This window comes from Oryzias latipes, chromosome 14, assembly GCF_002234675.1.
Source record: "Oryzias latipes chromosome 14, ASM223467v1".
Taxonomy (NCBI): Eukaryota; Metazoa; Chordata; class Actinopteri; order Beloniformes; family Adrianichthyidae; genus Oryzias; species Oryzias latipes.
The window spans coordinates 25,802,078-25,823,877 of NC_019872.2; the positions used below are offsets into that span (position 1 = coordinate 25,802,078).

At 39.5% G+C, this 21,800-nt stretch overlaps 1 protein-coding gene across 18 annotated transcripts in view; it reads right to left on the reverse strand.

Moving 5' to 3' along the window:
• Positions 1–15,043, reverse strand: part of LOC101173164 (neural cell adhesion molecule 1) — a 309,611-nt gene extending 294,568 nt beyond the window's left edge. For 7 of the 18 annotated variants that reach the window (XM_023962556.1, XM_023962560.1, XM_023962559.1 and 4 more), the window contains exon 1: positions 14,735–15,043. In XM_023962556.1, the coding sequence (XP_023818324.1) occupies positions 14,735–14,792 (58 nt within the window). In that variant the 5' untranslated portion in view covers positions 14,793–15,043. The remainder of the gene's footprint in view (positions 1–14,734) is intronic. The other 11 variants (XM_023962563.1, XM_011483933.3, XM_020709133.2 and 8 more) reach the window with 4 other exon arrangements.
• Positions 15,044–21,800: the final 6,757 nt, after the last annotated feature.

Sequence of the window (21,800 nt, forward strand, 5' to 3'; positions counted from 1 at the left end):
TTGTCTTAAAGGGTCTTGTATTTTACCTGTAATCTGTAAACCAAAGTCTTATTTTGAAGGGCTGATATTATGAATCCATTTCAAAGGACTGCGCTGCATGTACACATGCCGGACACACACACACATGGCCTTTGAGCCAAAGACACTGGGCCGCACAATCTCTGAAGCTTCTGTTGGCTCAGATAAAAAGGCCGAGCCCTCCATCCCACGCTCTGGATCTTCTAAGTTTGGCTCATCTGATTGCCTTCAGTGGGAGCCAGCATCAGTCACATGGAGCATGACACGCTTCCTTTGTTCTTGCAACATATTTTCATCTGCTTCTTGTTCATAAAGACTGTGTCCCTTGATTTGACATTTACCGCCCAATCTGTCCTAACAGATAAGTAGAGATGCAGTAAATGTACGAATAGTTAAAAATGATGCCAACAGCAAGCGTCTTCAGACTGTTGGTTTCAATGAAAAGGAAAAGGTCCCTGAAATAAAAAGATTCATACATTTTTAACCAATATTCCTAACTCTTTCCAATTTTTGGATGATAGAAACAATCTATGCTATTATTACCTGCAAAGATGGCTATTCTCATAAATTTAAGACTTTCTAAAATTTGTATTCCAGCTGTTTTCTTAAATAAAATCACTTTTGGCTATAAAATAACAACATTGTGAGGGATTTTTTTTAGTGCAGCAAATATCATGACTAATATATTCATACACCAGAGATTTACATTTAAATTTTGTGAATTTACAGTAAGTCATGCAGCACACACATTGAGTGCACAATGTCAAATCCCACAGAGAAGAAATAGAAACACAACCTTGCCAATACGGGCGTGCCAAGAAAACTAAGAGCATTTCTTTATCACCTGTCAGCATGCATGGATCATCAGCAGAACAAATTCGGTTCCCCAAACCACAGCACACGCTCTTTTGGTATCAGTTCTCTTGCATGGTATCATTTCTGAACCGTCAATAGGCCTCAAATAATTACAGAGCGACACAACTTTGCAACCATGCTTGCTCATTAAAGCAGCACAACAGCACATTATGTGAAAGTGGTGGTGGTGGTGGTGTGTGTGTGTGTGTGTGTGTGGGGGGGGGGTTCAGAGTAAAGTGAGACAGCTGTCAATCAAGAGAGCGGCTATTCACTCCAGAGGCTTAATCAGGATGGGATGCATGAGAAAACAGTAACGTGTTAACAGCAGGTGCTGCTTATTTACAGACTTTTGGAGGAGAAGGAAAAACAAAGGATGCATCTCTATTATGCAAGACAACAATGTTTTATTTCACAACATTGGACTCAGTTCCGTTCATGCACACGTGTTTAATTCATTCAAAACAGCAACTAAGAAAAAAAAAGACGGTCTGAAAGAAAGTGAATGTGTGACGCTCAACGTGTTAATTGCAAAAAATTTAAAAATCTGTTGCACTGCTCGCAGAAAAACCAACTGCATGAGTCTCAGCTCGTGCAACAGAGACAAGAACAATGATGTTGAAGTGCTCTCCCATCCCAGCAACAACACTTCACACTGTGGCCCCGCCTCCCTCCCAGCCTCCCTAGCCCTTCACCTTTGTGTGCTGCCCACGCTCAGCACAAACCACTCCTGGATCTTTTCTTCAGGAGCGACTCTTCAACGGTTCCCTTTGTGCGCAGAGGGATAACAAGTTACGGAAACCTCCTGATCCCGGCCGTTTCAACGTAAACACAAGACGGATAAAAATCCTCTTACAAAGTTTAAGTTGGGTCAAATTGAGCCATCCTTTTTATTTTCCTCCAATCTCTCGAGAGCACCATGCTTTTAAAAGCACGATGTAATCTTCAGAGCTCAGCAGAACTTTATTTTCCCTCCAACTGACAGCACTTAAGCTCCAGCTATTAAGTACCAATTATGCTGAAGACCGTTCTTCACTTTAGAAGGTTTTCTATAAGAAGTTTGGTTGATGTTAACGTCTTAGTTTTCAAGAAAAATGGTAAAATGTCACCAGGGGTTTGAATTCCAAGCAATCTTCAGAGAGTTTTTTAAAAAAAAAAGGACCTGCTATCAGCACAAGAGAAAAACGTACTTTGTTCCATCCTGTTCCACAGGAGCCCGACTCCCTGAAGCAGAATTTTACAATTTAATTAGATCATATTTGACACATGAGCTTGATCAAACGGTCCACAGAGTCTGTGCCACACTGTCAAAGTAAAAGCCTCTAAATGTTGCTTCTATCTTCTTACCTCCAAGCTGGATTCACAAAAATATACAGACTTTTTTCCACAAATGCCACATTTCATCCATGAATGTTGTCCCTTAAAACCCACTTTGATCCTCTCGATCGGTCGAGGAGTTAGCATATGTCAAAGACTGTAAACTATGTAGGTGTCACTGGCAACACCTCTGGTGTTAAAAAAAAAATACAGGAACACGTTAAAAATACCATTTTTATTGGAGAGGGTCCATAAAAAAGAACCGTGAACAAACAACCAAAGCCTTTTCTCTGCTTTTCAAACTTTATTTTACTCAAGATCTTTAAACAAAAAGCAAATAATTATTTTATATCCGCAAATAAAAGTATCTTTATGTTTTTCAATATGCACTTGAAAGAACTTAAAAGCACCAAAATCTGACAAACGTATGAAAACATTAAAAAAGTAATTTAAGACCTTGAACCAGAAGAGTTCAGGCCATCCGAGTTTGCAGTGAAATAATAAAATCTCAGTTCTTTTGGTTTAAAAAACAAACTACAAAAAAAACAGTGGAGCCACAGCAGAAGCCTCAAGAATGTCTTCAACAGCAATTGGGCCAATTTAAACAGTAAACAAGAAAACTGCACATGGAGCACATTGACTTTTTTTTTTTCCTCGTTCTCAACCCAAAAGCTGAGCCACTTGACAACACAAAAACGGCCGCCAATCCAAGAGTTCCCTAGATGAGTTAGCTGAAATTGCTAAGAATTACATCATTAGTCACTCCAGGGGGAGGGACAGGCGAAGGAACCGGTGTTCACACACAGAATCTCATTGGCGGTTAAGTATAATGTGCAGATGTACAAAAGCCATTTTTTAGAAGAATGACTCAGGAAATGGTTTCTGATGCAGCTTCCTCTGAACGACTGTCATCATTTCCCACTTTACTTGTGTCTGGAGTGTTTATCTAAACACCAGGTAAACGGTATCAAAGCAAAAAAGTAAAAAGCTACTTTTACTGTTTTAAAACCAAAAGCTACATGTTTGTACGATGTATGTTTTTCAGTTTAAAATGATAATATACGACATTCTCATAGTTTCAAAGTTATGACTTTTCTCTTGAATTGTCGACTTTATAATCGTAATTTTAAAAGAAATTCTGGCTTGTGAACTGGCCCTAACTCTCCGTCGTACCAAAGAATTTCTGCCAACGATTAGATATGTGGCTGCAGTGTTAAATTCTGGCATTATTATGCAGTAACTTTCCACAAGAGTTGGAAAAATTGTATCCCTCTTGCTTGAAAATGCGGCTCTCTCCGCATGCACATTTGCTGTCTTTGTGGCTTCAGTTTTTATTTCCGCAAATCACAAAGACATTCGCACATCCCGGCCCCACTGCGCAAGAAAATGAGCTGTCCTCATCAGGTGGTTTCACCAGAAGGCTTCGGGAGCAGGAAGTCCTCCCCGCCTGGCAAACACATCCAGCAGGTGTGAAGGTATGATCTCAGTGAAACTGCTGTAGCCTCGGAGCAAACGGCTTTAAACAGTTACAATTGTCTTTGAACAAGTGGAGAAATTTTGCTTTGTGAATGAAACTGCTGAGTTCCAGCATGAAAACCAAAAGATGGGGTTAAAAAAAGATCTTCTATTTCTCAGTAATGAGGTTTAATAAGGAGTTGCATTATTAAATTATAAATTCTTTTAGCCTTAAAGTCATTAAAAATGACTATGTGTGAGGGCAAAGTAGTGATGTTGTGTTTTTACATTTCCCATCTGTCTGTTCCCTTCCAGGTAATAATAAGCTCAGTGCTGACAGAGATCACAGCCAGAGATAAGACCAATGAAGTGTGATAAGGAACAAAAAAAATAAGAAGGGAATTGCTTATCTTCAGAGGGATCTGGCCCATTATTGTCTGCAGTCATCAGCTCATGAAAAAAAAGACAATGGGGTGAGCTGTGGAAATACAAAACATTTTCCTTTTAATTGGGCCTTTCTGACCGCAGGAATTCTGTACATGTTGAAGTGAGATCTTTGTCTCTCCGTATCCACACCACAAAAAGTGAACACTTTATTTCCTAAACACCGGATTTTATTGTGTGCTTAAACTCCAATGTCACTTTTACTGCGTTTTGGGGCTGTACTTCGTAAACTTTGGCCATTTTAGTCAAGATGTTTTATGAATAAAAGGGAATGATAATCTCTATCTCTATTGTTCTGAAACAATAGAAAAATACTAGAAAATAAACCTATTAGAATAATTTTGCCACGTTCACTTTTTAAGTTGAAAAGCATCACTTAGCATACCTAAGGCTGTTTTCCGACTGGAAGAGTCAGTTTGGTCCGGATCGAGTCCTGAACCCTGTGCTGGGTCTGTATTCAGACTCCCATCTACCAGACATTTCTGACTCGAAACGAAAAACCGTGACTAAAGATCTCTTCAGTCATTGGCTAGGAAATATGACAGTGGGGCAAAGCAACAAGAGAAAGAAATTATGGAAGTCCTACACTTTGCTTCAAACTTTATATCTCGCTGACCAACTTTGAACATCTGTATCAACGTCTAGTACAACACTTTTTACTTTGGTATGCTGGAGGCATGCCGCCAGGCGGCTACTGAGGAGACGAAGGCTAAGAAGGGACACCGATAATCTCAGAAGCGGAGCTAAGTCCAAGCGGAAACGAACCGAGACCACCTCAAAAGATGAGGCAGAGAGCAGTTCCTGGTCCTGGACCAGAGTCCACTTGGATCTATTCACACTGAAAATTTGTTCCGGATTATCGAGGGAAACATACTTTATGTGTCCAGTCTGAATGTGTCTAGTCTGAGTGTACCCTAAATGACACTGGAAATGCAGCCAACAGAAAGGAACATTTAGGTACGGTACTTTAACTTTTACCTGAGTCATTTTTGTGAGTTTTTAGGAGTACTTGGTCCCATTTTGAATTTTCAAAACTTCTGAACTGGCATCTCTAAAGTCCAACAGAAGTGTTGTTGGATTATGGTGATTGTGGGAAACAGTTGTAGGAAGAATAATAAAGACTTTTGTGCAACTTCCTCGAAAGTTTAACTTTCGAAGCACCATGCCTTCAGCTTTTCAGTTCACTTTCACAATAAATTTAGGATCTGGTCCAGGAGTCTGATGGTTTAGAAAAAGCTTGATTGAAGTCAAATGTTTTGCCACGAATTATTTACACCTGGCTATGAGCATCTGTTGTATTTACTGAACCCCTATCATGATTTTTTTTGCTTTGTCCAAATGTAGGGACTGCTTCAAAGTAATTGTCTCATTGTCCTGTCCTCTTTGACCCCTGCTGCTCACAGCAGATGGCCACAATTGGCTGTATCGGAGAACTGGATCGAGCGAGTGTGACGTCACCCATAGAAAATGACCTCTTTCTGGCATCAAACAAATGAAGTCATCATTTTTTCGCAATATGGATGCCACCATGTTGATGCCAGATTGGTCTGAGTCAACGTTACTATGGCAACCACTCACAATTGGAAAAATGTCAAACGTTTCGAACGTTAAATCTGAAACTACCTACTTTTGAGGCATCTGATTTCTAACTTGAATGACCGAAACTACAGTAAAAAATATAAAAACAATGACTTTTAATGAAAATCAAGAATTGTTAATCTATCAAATAGAGAATGAATGACTAATAACTGTTTATTTCTATATAGAAATATATGGAATTTTGGCCTCTTGGAGCTAGCGGGTACTTCCTGTTAGGAACACGGGGGGGGGGGGGGGGGTCACAGTCAGTCAGTGAAGTCGATCCATCTTTCAGTCAGAGTACATGGATTACACAAAAATAATTTGATGTAATCTGTTTGTCATTTACAGTAATCAAAACTGTGAAAATACAGTAAATAATTTAACTAAACAAAAAATGTATTTATATTACTGTATTTAGAAAAAAAACTAATGATGATAGTACTTTTTTTTGTATCACTTGATTGTTTTGTTTGTGTAACTATAACCCTCAACTGTGAACGAACGTCATTTTAAATAAACTTTTTTAAAAAAATGAACAACCACAAAAGCCTCAGCCAAGCAGTTTGTGTTAACAACAATGGAAACTCCCTATGAAATGTTTGCACACGGAGCTGTGTGGAAGACCCCAGCAACATGCATGGATGTGCACATGCAGTGTATTTGCAGACAAGCACCAGCTTTAAGGATCACTGCTGTTGTTTCGTTTCTCAGCTCTGGAAGGTTTAGCTAAACAAAAGAGCAATCAGGCAAACTTTCGCCTACTTGTGCATGAAAGGTTGATGGCCTTTAATGGATTTTAGCCAAATATACATCATCGTTGTGTGACCTCTAATTATTGCTGCACTATATGCCTCTAGATTTTCTTTTAGCTATTTAATTTTAAAGAAATAAATTGTGAAACTGAGACACAAATACATTTAAATAGCTAAATGCCATCTTTTGACTAATGGCTCTTGGGGGAGGAAAGTGCATTAAGACACTGATATACTAATATATTAGAACTATACACTATCATCTATGCTCACAATATCAAAACCAAATAAAAATCAGTGTTTTAGTCCTCCAGTCCATTCAAAGAGGACACGGACATCCAGCTGGGATTGGTATCCACAGAAATGGATGATCCCCCTGGAAGCTCTGACCCAACTTGGCAGCCTTACTAAAAGCAGCTCAGCAGAAAAAAGCAAAAGTAGCAGTGATCATCATGTTGGAAAGCCCATAGAGGTTGGGTTAAAGGCTTGTGTTAAAGGGTGTCCCAGCACTCGTCTGAATATCCAGCATCACCTTTCATAATCTCACAAGCAGCACGGCTGTTAACCTCAATGCACCCGCAGCTACGAAGACGGCTGTGAGCCAAACACTCCCAGACATGTTTTCACCTCACTGAAGGCGATCATAAGGCTTGATAGCATCAAATATTATATGAACTCTTCAGAAGATGATAATAATTTGCTCAGGGAAGATGTCAGACGATATTAAAGAGAACAGAACACAATAGAACTGAATAATAGAGGGTTACTTGAGGGTTAGAGCCATTTGAATAGGTAGATGGGCAGAATCTGTTACCGACGATAATCAAGACTAAATTCAAATTGATTTGAATTGTCACAGATTATTTAACCAAAAAAATAAAAAAAAATCATGCCATTATAAAGGTTCATTTAGGATTAAATCAAAGTTGGGTTTGTTTCCACCCACTATGATCATCTTTTGTTCCATTTTAAAAGCATTCCCAGTGATCTTCTAATTATAATTATGCCATGTTTTAGCCGAAACTCCAAAAATCGGTGTTGTATACTAAGATATGGGTTCTGCAGAACAGCAGTAATTTGCCTCTGAGTTGTGGGTTGGACCAATGGTGAGGAGCAGCCCCACCTTCCTTTTGCATCCTCTATAAGTTATAACACACACTCCCCCACTAGCTTACAGCCCCTCCCACCCAAAACCTGAAATTACTGGTGCAACAAAAATGGCAATATCTGAACTATCCAGTTGTACAGATTTGAGACAGATTCCAGCTCAGACAAGGAAAACCAAGACGTACATGGATCTATTTGTCTCTGCAAAAGGAAGTATCAGAATGGAGCAGATCAAGGGGGGGCTTCTGAGCTGCCAGTGGTCTTTTTTAACCTCACAAAAACAATTTCTGTTAAACAACATTTTTTTCGTTTGCTCCCGATTCACAATGATTTGAATAAAAAACAAATACTCAGAAATTTGATTTAGAGCTTAATTTTCTTAATATATTTTATCTGTCATCAGAAAAAAACTACAAGAACATGTTAAAAACATAAATAAAAAACATTTTCATTAGATTGAATCTGTAAGAAGGTCTTTGAGGTAACATACAGGACCAAGCAGACGTTAGGTAAGGGGATGGGATTGAATTTGAAAGAATAAAACCCTGTTGAGTTTTTTTCTCTTTATCCTTTCACAGTCAGTCCTCTGTAGGACAGCATCAGAGCTTTCACAATGAAAAATCACACATAGTCCCCTATTCATGCTCTGATTAATATGCAAAGGCAGACGGTCCTCATCCAACAGAGGACATAAAACAGCCAGCCGAGTCATTTTGAACTTTCGCTGGAACGATCAGCACTTTTAGATCTTGGAGCTCTGTGATATAGTTGGTGTTTATGGACAAAGGAAGCATGTTTCGTTAGCATTTCAAACCACTTTTTTAACCTTTGCGTGAACTTTTTATCATCCGTGGAGATGCAACAGCTGCTCTTGGCCTCCCAGCAAGTCAAAAAATGTGTTCTATTTTTGTTTTGCGGTCTTTAAGCCGAGTACATACGATCACAACGTACGATAACAGCCCAGCAAAAACTGTCTTTAAGTTATTGGTGCATGACATTCCACTAAAACGACCAGACATTAAACTGATAAAATGCATGTTAAAACTAGAAACAATGCAATTCCATTAACAAAGTGCAGGGAAAAGTCAAAAGGAAGAAATCAGAATTCAAACTCTGTTTTTTACCAAAAGACAACAGTAAAAAATGCACATTTTAAAAGGTTTTCAGATTTCTGAAAGTATTTTGATGTTAAATAATTTCAAAAAATAAATGAGCTACAGTCAAGTACTGCAGTGGGTGAAAGCAGTTTTTGTTTTCCTCTGCTTTTCGAGCGAGTTTGATTTAGCAAACCATTCTTTCTTGTGCTGCAGGACCAAATGGAGCACCTCTTCAGGGCAACATGTCAAAAACAACCACCCTCCTCTGCAGCTCCAGAGTAAAATCCTAATTTCAGAAGAAGACAACAGATTGTTGAAACTATCCTGAAAAACGTGGTCTAACTGGAGCAACTGCTGCGTTGGCAAAAGTTGGTTTCATGTTTACTGAAAGATGTCCACACATCCCTTTCAATTCTGCTACAAACATTGTGTAACTGCCGAGGAAAGTTGCAAAGATCCTCAATCTACTTTTATTCAGAGAGCAAACCCAAAGAGCCTTATAATTTTCCCTTGTTTGGCTGCTTTTTCCAGCTCGCCTAAGTCAAAAATAGCTCGTATTATTTACGGAGCGGCTTTGAACTCACCACAGTTGTAAGAGTCCCATATGTTAGCCATTTAGGAATTGGGTATTTTCCCTCCCAAAACATAGAGTTGTTCGTTGACTTCTGTTTCGGAGCTGATGTAAGTACGCTGATTCAAATCAGTGAACGGGGACCATTCATTGGACTTAATTGAATTTTTCTGCACCAACCATTTCCTTTTTTTTTAAAGAAATATCACTCAGATGGCACAGTACAAAGTAACACTTAGGCTTAATACACAAAAGCCTAGCCCAAGTGCAGTTTGGGAAAACTACCTCCTTTTGGTTTCACACAAATGAAGAAAGAAAGCAGCCAGGTGTTCGTAATCAAATCCTCTTGATGAATTGATCACCGGCAGGTGTTAAGACTTCTAGAAAAACAGACTTTTCTGCAGGTGAGGCAGAACACATCTCCAGAGAGGAAAAAAAAAAAAATGATCTTGAAGATGTCTGGCCATTAATCTGTGCAGTGTATGCAGTAGCTTAAAAACCCTGAGGCTTAATTATTCTATGGTTTACAAGATTTTTCACAGGTTTAAGATGCATAACAGTTGAATGTAACCTCAGGTGGGGCTTCATCCCAGAAACCCCCAAAATATCTAACGCTAAAATTCGAGACATCGCCTGAATGAATGAGAACTTTCCGTGACATATGCAAAGCTCAGCTTAAAAAAAAATGGTGGAAGTTTTTTGTTTTTATTTAAACTAACTTTACAGAAATTGTTTCGAAAATGAAATAAAGCTCCTGCAGCATTTTAAAGATCAGATCAAATCAGAGAAAAAATGTTCTGGTGGCACTTTTTTGATGATGGAGGATAAATATTGAGAAAATCGAGCTTTCATTTGCGTGTTCTGAGTGTTTCTTTATTCAGATTGTTGGTGAATCAGGAGCAGACAAAAAAAATATAGTTTAAAAAAGAGTTTATGTAACCTAATAACTACACTGAGCTCCATGATTTGAGCTCTCAGGGGCTTCGCTGCACCAATTGTCCCGCCCACAACCCAGAGGCAAATTTCTAATGAACTCCTGCTGTTCAGCAGAAACTATGTCCTAGAAAACGACACAGGTGTTTTTCTTTATTTTGGCAAAAAAACGGCATACTCATGATTAAAAGAGCACTGGGAACGCTTTGAAAAGAGCTGAATAGATGAAGTCTTTAAATCCTTGTTTCCACTGAGCGACACGGCCCGGACCGACTTAGAATGGTCCAGGCACTTCAGGCAAGCGTTTCCAGTTTCTACCGTCACTGCGCATTCGGGCATTGCGTAGCTTTGCATCAGCAACAACAAAAGCAGAGCTTTGTGGTTGTCTATACAACAAGTCATTTAATGTTTGAAGATTGCGGGCAGTGGAGAAGAAAACGCTGGGGCGGGTTTGGCACTTCCTTTCGTCGTAATGACCTTCCGATAGTAGCTCCGCCCTAACTTTTCCATTTCATTTCTCTATGGACCTACAACCAACGGGGGCGCGCTTCAATCTGACTCAATGGGTCCGTTTTATAATGTAAACACACAAAATATCGGATCGGACCGTCCTGCTCAGTGGAAACGAGGCTTAAGCGAAACCAAAGTCAAGGTGATTGGAACTGGAGCAGAGCAAACCTTTCACAGCACAACTGCATGAAGTGGTGCCAGAATGATGGGGCTTTTTGTCAGGAGTGGGGCAACATATTCACACCAAATCTGTTCTAAACTTGTGTGTACCAAAATATTCTGAAGCCACATGTGCCGGCACGTGTTCGCAGATAATGTCTGGCTGTAAGGATACGTTCGAGGAAAACCTCGGTTAATAATGTGATGTAAACAGAACTTGAACAAAAAGGGAATAAATATGATTTTGAGTAAAAGCAACAGCATTGAAGTGTTAGTCGAGAAAAGTTTCGTGACCAATGCTCCACATTACTTCGGTCAAAGCGGTCCAGCTGTTTCTAACTTAATTTTATAAACAATAAAAAAATGTCACCAGGCTTTACCTCTGCAGTATCAAAGTATTTTTTCAAAGTGCACTTTCATTGAGGTCGGTACTTTCTTTCCTCCATTTCCTCTCTTATTGCTTCTCTATGATTGCTTGCTCTCCTCAACCCCCTGCCAGCCTGCTCTCACCTTTCTCATAATACAAGCCTGTGTGCATTACTGAACACACTTTACAGTAGGTGGCAGTATACTACAGATTCAATTTCTGCAAACAAGAGGAAAGGATTGCACAATTAATAAGCAACTTTTACTAGAAAAACTGGGTAAAATATCTCAAATGAACATCTATGGTCCACCTTAAAAGACAACGTGTTCAGCGGTTTTGTTTGTGAGGCTTCGTCTGAGTCATAAAGAGAGAAATATAAATATCACAAGAAATTAACTGCTCATAGTTTTGGATGCAGAAAAAGAAGCAGTTCAACTTTGCTTTGAGGATTTTGAGGAGCAGAAGGGCGACACCTTCCAACACCAAACTGCACCGATTACCTTCATCATGCCACACATTCACTTTTGTTGCCGCCACTGACCTAAAACTTACCAATCTTACAGCCTTACACCCCAGGATAATCTCAAACGGCCCGTGTATGGAAGTTTCTCTTATTAATTATTCTTCATCACCTCACACGCCTTCGAATTTCCAGCCTAAGGAAGACGTTTTTGACAAGAAAGGCCGGCGTGTGTCCACTACTCAAAATTTCATTGGATCCACACTGGCAATAATTCAGTTATTTCTTGAGCGGTGATGTGGTCCTGCATTCTAATGTGTGTTGCCAGCCTCAAAATTTAATTATCACCCAACTGCATGAGAAACTGGAAATCAATAAATGTAATTAAATTGCTCAGCCCTCAAACTGTGCGATGCTGTCATTACCCCTTCCATGTACCCAGGTTCTATCAAATAATGTGATCAATTTGTCTGAATTTCACCCTGTTGCAACGGGAGAAGGCAAAGGCACAGGTGTCTAATTGTCTCCCTCTTGGTTCCTTTCTCCTCGCATCCAAACGGCAGTAAATTGTGGGAGGAGATTATCTGTTCAGGATCATGAATCATATGGAATAAAAGGAACACATCTTCAATTGTTCTTGCTAGGTCGTCTGTCAGAGAGGGTTGACGATGGCAAAACGATCTAAAAATAAAGGCATCCAACAAAAAAAAAAATTTTGTAGATCAGAACTGTTTTTTAACATGTTCTTGTGGCATTTTTCTGATGATGATGCACATATATTAAGAAAATTGAGCTCAAAATTGCATTTCTGAGCATTTCTTTATTCAAATTATTGTAAATCAGAAGCAGACAAAAATGCTGTTTGAAATGGCGTGCCCACTCTGCAGAAGCTATGTCCTAGAAAACAACACATGTTTGTTTTTGTCTAAGAAAAAAGAGCATTTTTATGCTTAAAACAGACTTCAACAGACTCACACAGGCACAGAGGGTCCACCATCTCACTGGACCTTAAGGGGACCTCCTACATCGACTCACTTCATAAAAAGGCCAAGAGGTTGTTCTTCCTGTGACAACTTAAGAAGTTCAACCTGCCTCATGAGCTGCTGACCATCTTCTACACTGCAAATATCCAGTCTGTCCTGACCACATCTATCACGGTCTGGCAACCAGACACGACGGGGACAGCCTGCAGAGAACCATCAGGTCATGGATCATTGGTTCCAACCTTCCCTCCATTCAGGACTTGTACCGGTCCAGGGTCAGGAACCGTGCTGGTTAAACCTCAACCGCCCCCTCACACCCTGCAAGCAATCTCTTCAGTTTCCTCCCGTAAGGGCGGCATTTCAGAACCATGTACGCCAAAACCCTCATCACAAAGACAGCTTCTTCATCCGAGCCGTCGCTCGGATGAACTCCTGACCAGTCAGAGTATGGAACCACAAACAAACTGTTAAACTGGCATAACTGTTGTATTTATCTTTTTCTGTATTTTGCCTTTGCCTTGTCTGTTTGCACAAGAGCATGAAGGCACCAAAGCCAAATTCTTTGTATATACCTGGTCAATAAAGCTTTTTCTGATTCTGAATTTAAAAGCCCACTGGGAACTCTTTGAAATAAATCAAAAGATGACCGGAGTGGGTCTTTAAATAAATGCAAACTTTTCCACTGCGTGTCAAGCTTGGTGCAAAATCTAACGGTTCTTCTTTGAAGCCTTAAAAGATAATCCAGTCTGGGGTGAGATTTGACTAACACTTCTTCTGGAGGCGGAGCCATCACTCCCTGTCTTACATCTCAGTGGAAGGGAGCAGAAGTGCCCCTTTACAAATGACTTTGAAAAATCCAAGTGACAAATACAAGATGAAAATCGGTTCCGAATGAGGAGAAAAACTAAAAGTTGAGGTTTAAAAAAAACACCACCTAATTACTACATAAACTGATTGTCTCTTTCCAATGACCCCTGGGGATCCTCAAACTCCACAAGCTTCAGTGTTTAGAATAGAAATGGGGGGGGGGGGGAATCAGAGGAGAGGGATGTGGGTGACTGAGAGGTAGAGGATCTGCTAAAAGGGGAGGTGGGAGGGGGTCTGCGCGCGCTATATAACCACAGAAGCTCGTGGATTGGATCCTTTTGTATAGATTGAAAGACTATTCAGTTGAGCTCAATGGATGACGACTGTTTCTCCAAGCAAACCGGTAAAATCCAGGTCTGCAGGTTCCGTTAACACGAACGTTCTGCGCGTAAAACGCACAGCGGTGTCCGGTTCGGAACCTCGGGTTTCCACATGGGGAAACAGGTTCGGTGGCACAACCAACAATCTAGACAGAAACGCTCAATTCTGGAACAATCTGTGGATGAATTGTGCGCAAAAACGCACGAACGTATGTAATCGATTCAAAGGAGCCACCTTTGATTGGAAAGCCAAAATATCTAAACTCGTTTGTGAATCTGAAAATGATTTAGAAAAAGACAAACACAGTGCGCCTCTGCACACCCCCACCTCCCCAGAAAGATGGAGAAAGAACCGAATCCGACTTTTGGATCAGGATATTTTTATCCTTCTGGTTTTCACAGGTGAAACTAACGTCTCCATCATGTAAATACATATAGGAGCGCAGGAGAAAGAGAAGTGCAGCTCCGCAGTCTCTGCAGCATCTTCTCCTCTGAAGATGAAGTCGAGTTTGGAGTGGAAAGATTAGAAAAGCTACACGCGTGGAGGAATATTAGTGAGTCCTCATAACTCTGTGATAGAAAAAGAGGGTAGAGGGTGGGGGGTCGGACCTGCTCTGTTTCTGCGGAGATGATAAAAGAAAGGCACCGAGGCGCGCGGCTCCAAGTGTAAGTGGAACCCACGCGCTTTTTGGTCACTCCGTGGATGTTCGGAGCTCGAACGCTCTCCTGCAGAGAAACTTTCTGGGGTTTGTGGGGCTGAACGCTCGGCTGGAATCTCACGGCACTGACTGTCCGGAGAGAAGGGGGATGCCGCCGGAGGGGGACGCAGAGGATGTTGCTCCAGAATGGAGCCCGCTCGGCCTGCGAACACGCAGATTTCCCCTGACCCACAGCCTGCGTGCAGCCACGCAAACCTGCTGGCGGCAAACAAAACTGCTCACCTGTGCAGCCAAGGAAAAGCAGTCCCCAGATGATGTCCCTCATTTGAAGCATGGCCATGTGTCACAGATATCCTCCTCGCAGAAGAGCCGGACTTTCCACGCGCGCGTTGTTGCTTCTGAGTGGGGGTGGAACACCGAGCCGCCTCTCCACAGACAACAACTGCCACAGGATGGATTTTTGGTCCTTGTCGCTACCCGTGTTCGCGCCGCGGCACAATGAGTGACAAGCAGCAGCAGCAGCACCAGCCGTAGCACGTACCCGCGCACACATGCACTGAGCAGATACCAGCACGAATTACTCCGCCCGGTAAGCCACAGAGAGGAGAGAGGAGGCGGGAGGGCGGGAGGCAGGGAGGGAGGGAGGGAGAGAGAGAGGAGGTGGATGGAGAGTCAAAGTAGTGCGCAGCTGCGCGCCGCGGCGCGGAGACAGCAGATGGTCAACACGGATTTTATTCGGATTAATAAGATTAAAAACTTACAAAGTGTTGTTTGGAAAGGCCCAATGCAAGATTCTGATTCTGAGCGGCGGTGTCACCAAAACACAATTAGACTCAGAAAATAAACAGATCAAAACGTCCGTTTGTCTCTAAATAGAGGTGAGTTTTAGCAAAACCAGTGGCGCACACAATGGGGCCTGGGTTGTGTGTGTGTGTTTCACATTTAACCATTTACCATGAAATTTTAGTATTCCATGAAATAATGAATACATAATTGCAAAAACAGATCTTTGCCTCCACTTATTTTATGGAAGTGATGTGCTAGTTTAAAAATGGAAGGCTCTAATCTCCACCTATAGGGGGCGGTAAATACCAAAAGGTGTTCAAGTAGCTACAAACGCCATTCAAGAAATCCTACATTAGACCAGTGTTTTTCAACCTTTTCTGAGCCACGGCACACTTTAACCTTAAAAAAAATCCCGCGGCACACCAGCATCCAAAAATTAAAAAAAAACAAGAAGAAACTCATAGTCTGTATTGATTTACAGCCCCTCCACAATCTCACATGCATTTTTGAGATAATTGTTACAGAAAAAGCTGGAAACTGCAGCTGTTTTTTTTTCTAAAAGATGCAATAAAAGTTAAGTTAGAAGATTTAAAAACAGTTTGATGTGTGTTCGTTGGTTTCAAGACCTTTAACAACAGATCTCCTTGTGCGCTGTCACTCTCACAACCCAATGCATCATGGGAGATGTAGTGCATTAAACGGCCGAAGATCGCTTTTCGGAGCCTCATTGTTTTGTTCACTTGTTCCACAGTCTGATACTGGATTCTGTGGAAAGCTACACCGCTAAAGACGAGCTTTAGCTGGTATTTTTGTTAGAACTGAGCGACTTTACGAGCTAAATCGGAACAAGGAAGTCTTTAACCACTTCTGATTGGTCAGACTGATGACATGTGATTAAGCCCCCCAAGAATGATTGGTGGAGACAGTTAAAGGGACGGGACTTTTCCAAAATACAGCCGAACCTGCAGCTGAATCGCGGTACCGTCATTCTTATCAAAATGTCTTTAATAAAATAAAATAAACGCAAAGAAAAAGTATTTTACGATCTTTTATATTCCTAACTCCTCAGTGTTTTATCAGGGCCTGTTTGGATGAACAGAGAGCTGAAATCCAGGAGATGGGAAATGTTTTTAGATCAGTTAATGAGGGCAATTTTCCACGGCACACCTGACCATCTCCCACGGCACACTAGTGTGCCGCGGCACACTGGTTGAAAAACACTGCATTAGAGTATCCGCGTGCCAAACTACCACAATTAAAAACATTTTTATATTAGGTAACTATTAGCTTACTCCCTAAAATCTCCAAAGATAACACAAGTTGGGTTGTTTTTAACCCAGCTCAGAGGTTAAAAAGGGGGTGGCTTTTAGCTGTTTTATTTTAACTCCAAAAAATTAAATTTAGGTTAAAAAAAAAACATAAATTGAGTTCAAATGAAACTACTATAACTCAAAAAATTTGTACTGCTCCAAAAAGTAGTTGGATAATATATCCTGGCACGAAGAACCAAAGAATTGGGTTGAAGAAAAAACAAGTGTTTTAAGCGTGTAGTGCCTGCAAACACTTTAGTTCTGACTTTTCTTTATTCTGATCTATTAATTCAAAAAGAGTCAAGAAACATAAAAAAGGCTTTTTTTAAATTTGGTTTATATAGTTTCTTTAGCTTTTTTTGAGCATTTTGCATTAATCTGTAATATTGCGATAAATTTGCTTGCAAGTAAGATAAAGTAAATCACTTTATGTTAAATTTTTTAGAAACAGGCAGTGTATTTCTTAAATATTCAAGTTTCTGACACCAAGACCCTCCTGCATATTGGGTCCTACACCACCAGTTTCCAACATATCAGCTAAACTTAATTAGAGCTACCACAAGGAGTAGATGGGGCACTGGGGATTTTAGGCCCCATGAAAAAAATGTAAGAGGGCCCCTAACACAGTGGCAATTTTTTATGCAGTTTTACATACAATTATGCATTATGATGGGATTTTTCACTATCGTTATCATCTTTGTAACAAAGCATGACAACTGACATGTACAGTATAGGACGTACTGAGCACTCTGAACACAATTTAATTTAGTTTGTCACATTTATTAACAGTAAAACTGATTCTTAAGTAAGAAAAAAACGTTTTCATGAAAAAAACATTATGATTAGTGGAGAGAAGAAAAAAAAACCTCAGCAAAAAAAAGCGCCATCAAAATAAAAAACGGCCATAAATGATTTGTCAAAATTTCAATAAAACTCAAATTATGAGTGAATCACAAATGAGTACATCAAGCTTCTTTTTCCAACCTTTTAACTTTGCTTACATTGTTCAACCAAAGCCCAATGTCGATTCTTCTCACGTGCAAAATCACCAAAAAGTTCTTTGAAGTCCAGCCTTCTTGCCAACTGACTTCCAAATGAAAGGCCACAAACAAACCTTTTTTTTTTCTGAAATACTGGGAGACATATTTTTGACCCTTCAACTCCATTTCCTCTATTAATTATTTTTCCCTCCTTTTTTGGCATCCTTAATTTAGAGGCATGTCTTCTCTACCTCACATTTGGGATTTACGGTCCTTTTTACAGAGCAGAATCTTTCAGATCGGTTTGGTTCAAAGAGCCGTTCAAACGACTGGCTCATTTGGCTCTTATGTTTATTAACTTTTAAAAAGCTAGCCTGGTGTTTATTCATTTAATCCTGGAAATAACCCCTGAGAAGATTATAGGGCTTGAATCCTAATTTTACTTATTTATCTGACATGTGTGCATTTTGACAGATTGATAAAACACAAACTTTGTTTGCCAAAGTTTTTATTTGACTCATCTGGACTCCAAAATAGATATTCTAGATTTTCCTCTGAGGTAAAGAAAGTGAGAGAGCTTCTGGTCAGCAGACTTCTCCAAGTTGTCATGCTGTTATTTATTAATTTTTTTACATAGCAAACAATTTAATAATTTAAGTGAAATCCTTGCCAAATTCTGCTATTCTATAAAACATTTTATCCCTTTACGGTTAACACATAATCAGGAACCAAAATCCTGACTAAAACGTCTAATTCAGAGAAGGATCCCCATAGATCATGGCTGTAGTGAGCTTTCCTTACATGGTGGCAGGGATTTCCCCTTGGGACAGGATGTGAAGATCAGACATCCTGGAAAAAATCAGCTTAAAGTAGAAAGATACAAGAGATACAATTTATCTACATCTGGGGTGAGCTACAATCAGGTTGTGTTCCTGCTTGTTTTTATCTTTGCATCTCCTGTCTGGTCACACCTTCAGGTAATCAGCAGCAGGAAGGGTAAGAGTCTCTGGAAAGCACTCAGGGACAGCGACGCTCCAAGCCTGGGATTGTTCTCACCTGCTCTACATTGAGAAGAAACAGTCGAGGTGGTTTGGACATCTGCCAGGAATGCCTCCAAAATAGCTACCCAGAAGCCTTTGTGGTTAAGTGCTGCAGGCATGTCTGGGTCTGTGGTCAACTTTGGACGTGCTGGGGAAGTCATATTTGGTGAACAGTTCATGATGGATCATGTAAAGGGGAATTTTAATGAAAGTTTGCAAAGAAAATGTAGTTTTCAAAGTATATTTCAGTTAGCAATTTTACATTTATCACTACCACTACTTATTTATTTATTTATTTATTTATTTATTTATTTATTTATTTATTTATTTATTTATTTATTTATCTATTTATACCAGATAGGACACCATCACACTGAATGAAAATAAGAAGAAAAAAAACTCTTATTTTCTCATTTTGAAAAAAACAAGTGTTGCAGCAACAATTTAATCACGTCTTTAGTCCTTGGCTGTTGGCTTTGGATCTATTAGACAAAAAGAAAGCTGAATTCACCCTAAGTCTGCTTTTTTGTCAAACCAACAGACAAACTAACGCAGATGAAAATGTTGGTGTTTTTGTCATGTTCTTCTGGCATTTTTCTAATGATGGAAGACATATAGTAGCAAAATTAAAGCCAAAATTGCATTTCTGAGTATTTCTTTTTTTTCGAATCATAGTGAAGTAGGAGCAGACAAAAAAAGTGCATTTTGAAAAAGAGCTTCTTTCAGAAGGAGAAAATACGTCAGAGGCTCCCTGCTCTGAACTCAGCAACAGGGATGGGAAGGGAGGCGGTGTTACTCTGCACCAATGTTCCCAACCACAACTCACAGAGGAATTTACTAATGAACTACTGCTAAACTATGTCCTTGAAAACAACCGTTTTTATTTTATTTATTTATTTATTTTTGGCTAAACAGAATAAGTATAACTAAAAAACTACTAGGAATACTTTGAAAATAGTTCCAAAGATGATTGGAATGGGTCTTTAAGCATAAAGTGTTCTAGAACAAAGTCTGTGTTATCTAACTATTTACGAAGAATACACTTGTCAAAGACCTACTGAGCTGACCCAACAGTTCCTCTTACTGATTGCAGATAAGCTAAGCTTGACATCTTTCTATTTCTTAAACTCTTCATGCACCACAAATGTTGTGTGTTCTGCAAGTATCATCCCTACCTCCTCATCCTCGCTTCTTTTTGATTAAGCAAAATATTGCATATGCTTGTACTTTTTTTTTTGTTAGAAACATTTAGATATTTTCAGGATTAAAATACAATTTGACAAACAGACTATCTCATCATGGAGGAAGATGTGTTCCATACATTTTTGTGCCAGATTTTCCTGATCGGAGGAAAATGTATTCCACTTCTGCAGTAAACCTGGTCCTCGAGGTCACAACAATGTTTGCAGAGATTTTCTATGCATTCAACAAGACTGTTGCAACACACAAGCAATAGTTTCAAAAAAATTGCCTCAGAGTGCTCTCAGCCAAAATAAAACTGATTTCAAACTGCCCTACCCATCTAATCAGATTTTCACTTTATATTTAGCACACAACCTCATGGATGAAGCTCCAAATGCTCAAATATGGTAATTTTTCTGTGCTTTCTTTAAAGTTTGGCAGGTAACAGAAGACACATCTGTTTTGATTGCAGCCTCCTGCTAAAAATAACTGCTGAGGCTTCACTTTCTAAAAGCATCAGAGGATGAAAGTTTTGCTTTTGAACCTAAAGCTGTTTGTACATCCTCTGCTGGCGTTTTTGGTCCGTGTCCAGCAGGATGTCAAGAATGAACTCACCAAACATCCAGTGAGATCGTTGTAACTCTAAAACAAAGATCCAGACAAAGCTGGTGTGCGGTTTGTCAGGATTTGATAAAGCTGTCAAAAACAGTTTGGTACACTCCAGTGTTGTGTCTGTGGAGTTCTCCAGGTCTGATCTAAATCCAACTCTAAACTCTAAATCCAACGATCAGCAACAACGTTTTTTTCCTTAACTACTGTGTTATCAACTATAATCCAAACTCTGCTACAAAGAAACATACTAACATTTCCAATATTTCTGAGGTGTTATTCCATTCACAAACAGCAGGTCATGTAGCTTTTTGAAAAAGTTTTGAGCATCAACTCAAAAAAGTGCTTTTATAACCATATTTCTCAAAGAAAATAGATCAAAGTTGAAATAGTATTGTAAATGTTTGAAACCAAAAGTGCAGCATTTGTGGTATGTCACACCTACAGCAATATGATTGAACATGTCAAAACAAAATACCAACAATATTTCTAAGAACTTCACAACCATTAAAATAAAAGAAACAAAATTGTATTTTGGCTTATTCATCATTTGTTACATTATGAAACTGGGCCTCAGTAACTAAATGTAAGTTCATTCTGTTTTGGTGCTTTTATTCCATGTAAGATTAAATGTGTGTTTTTTTATATTACTAAACCTTCTCCTTAATTGGACAGCATCATTTATTTATTTACTTTTTTGGAGTGGCTATCAGCTGTAGTTTTCATTTTGAAACTTGTTCACATTTCATTGTAACAGTTGGCACAAAGTAAAGTAAGTCTGGGTTTAATCTGACCTTGCTTGGTTATTATTCAACAAACTGAACTTATGCTGTCATTATTGTCAGTCGCTGCAAATCCAAACATGACCAAAAAAAAAAGCCTCCGTGGACCAAAAAGCCAAAGGTGGAGACACATGCTGCACTGTCTGGGAGTTTATAGCCTGAAGAGACAGACATTCATTCCAGATTGATCGACCCTCGCCTATTGGACAATTTGGCAAAGGATGAAACTGTTCTCAAACCATATCACTGCTCAAATTTTAGGGCAGTTTACTAGCAGGTTTAATAACTGTCTTAATTGTTTTTCATCATTTTCTAAATAATCATCAACAGTTAAAGACCAGAAGCAATGCTTATTGAAGACAGAGACTGCAGGGAGAAGCTAAAAACACTTGTGTTATTTTACCCATTTGGGGGGAAAAAACACAACAACAAAAAGAAAAGTGTTTATGCTTTAGTTTGGCATTACATCACTTAAAATATGATTAAGTCAGAAGTGACTGTCATCGTTTGGGTTTCTTTGTGTTGGTTTTAGCTTTCCATCTTGTTTTTTTCATGTTTGAGTTCTGTTTCCTGTTTTATTTTGAAAGGTTTCCTGTTTTGTCATGTTCCTGAGTTAAGTCTTGTCTCTGCCTTCCTCTTGTGCTGGTCCATTAATGTCT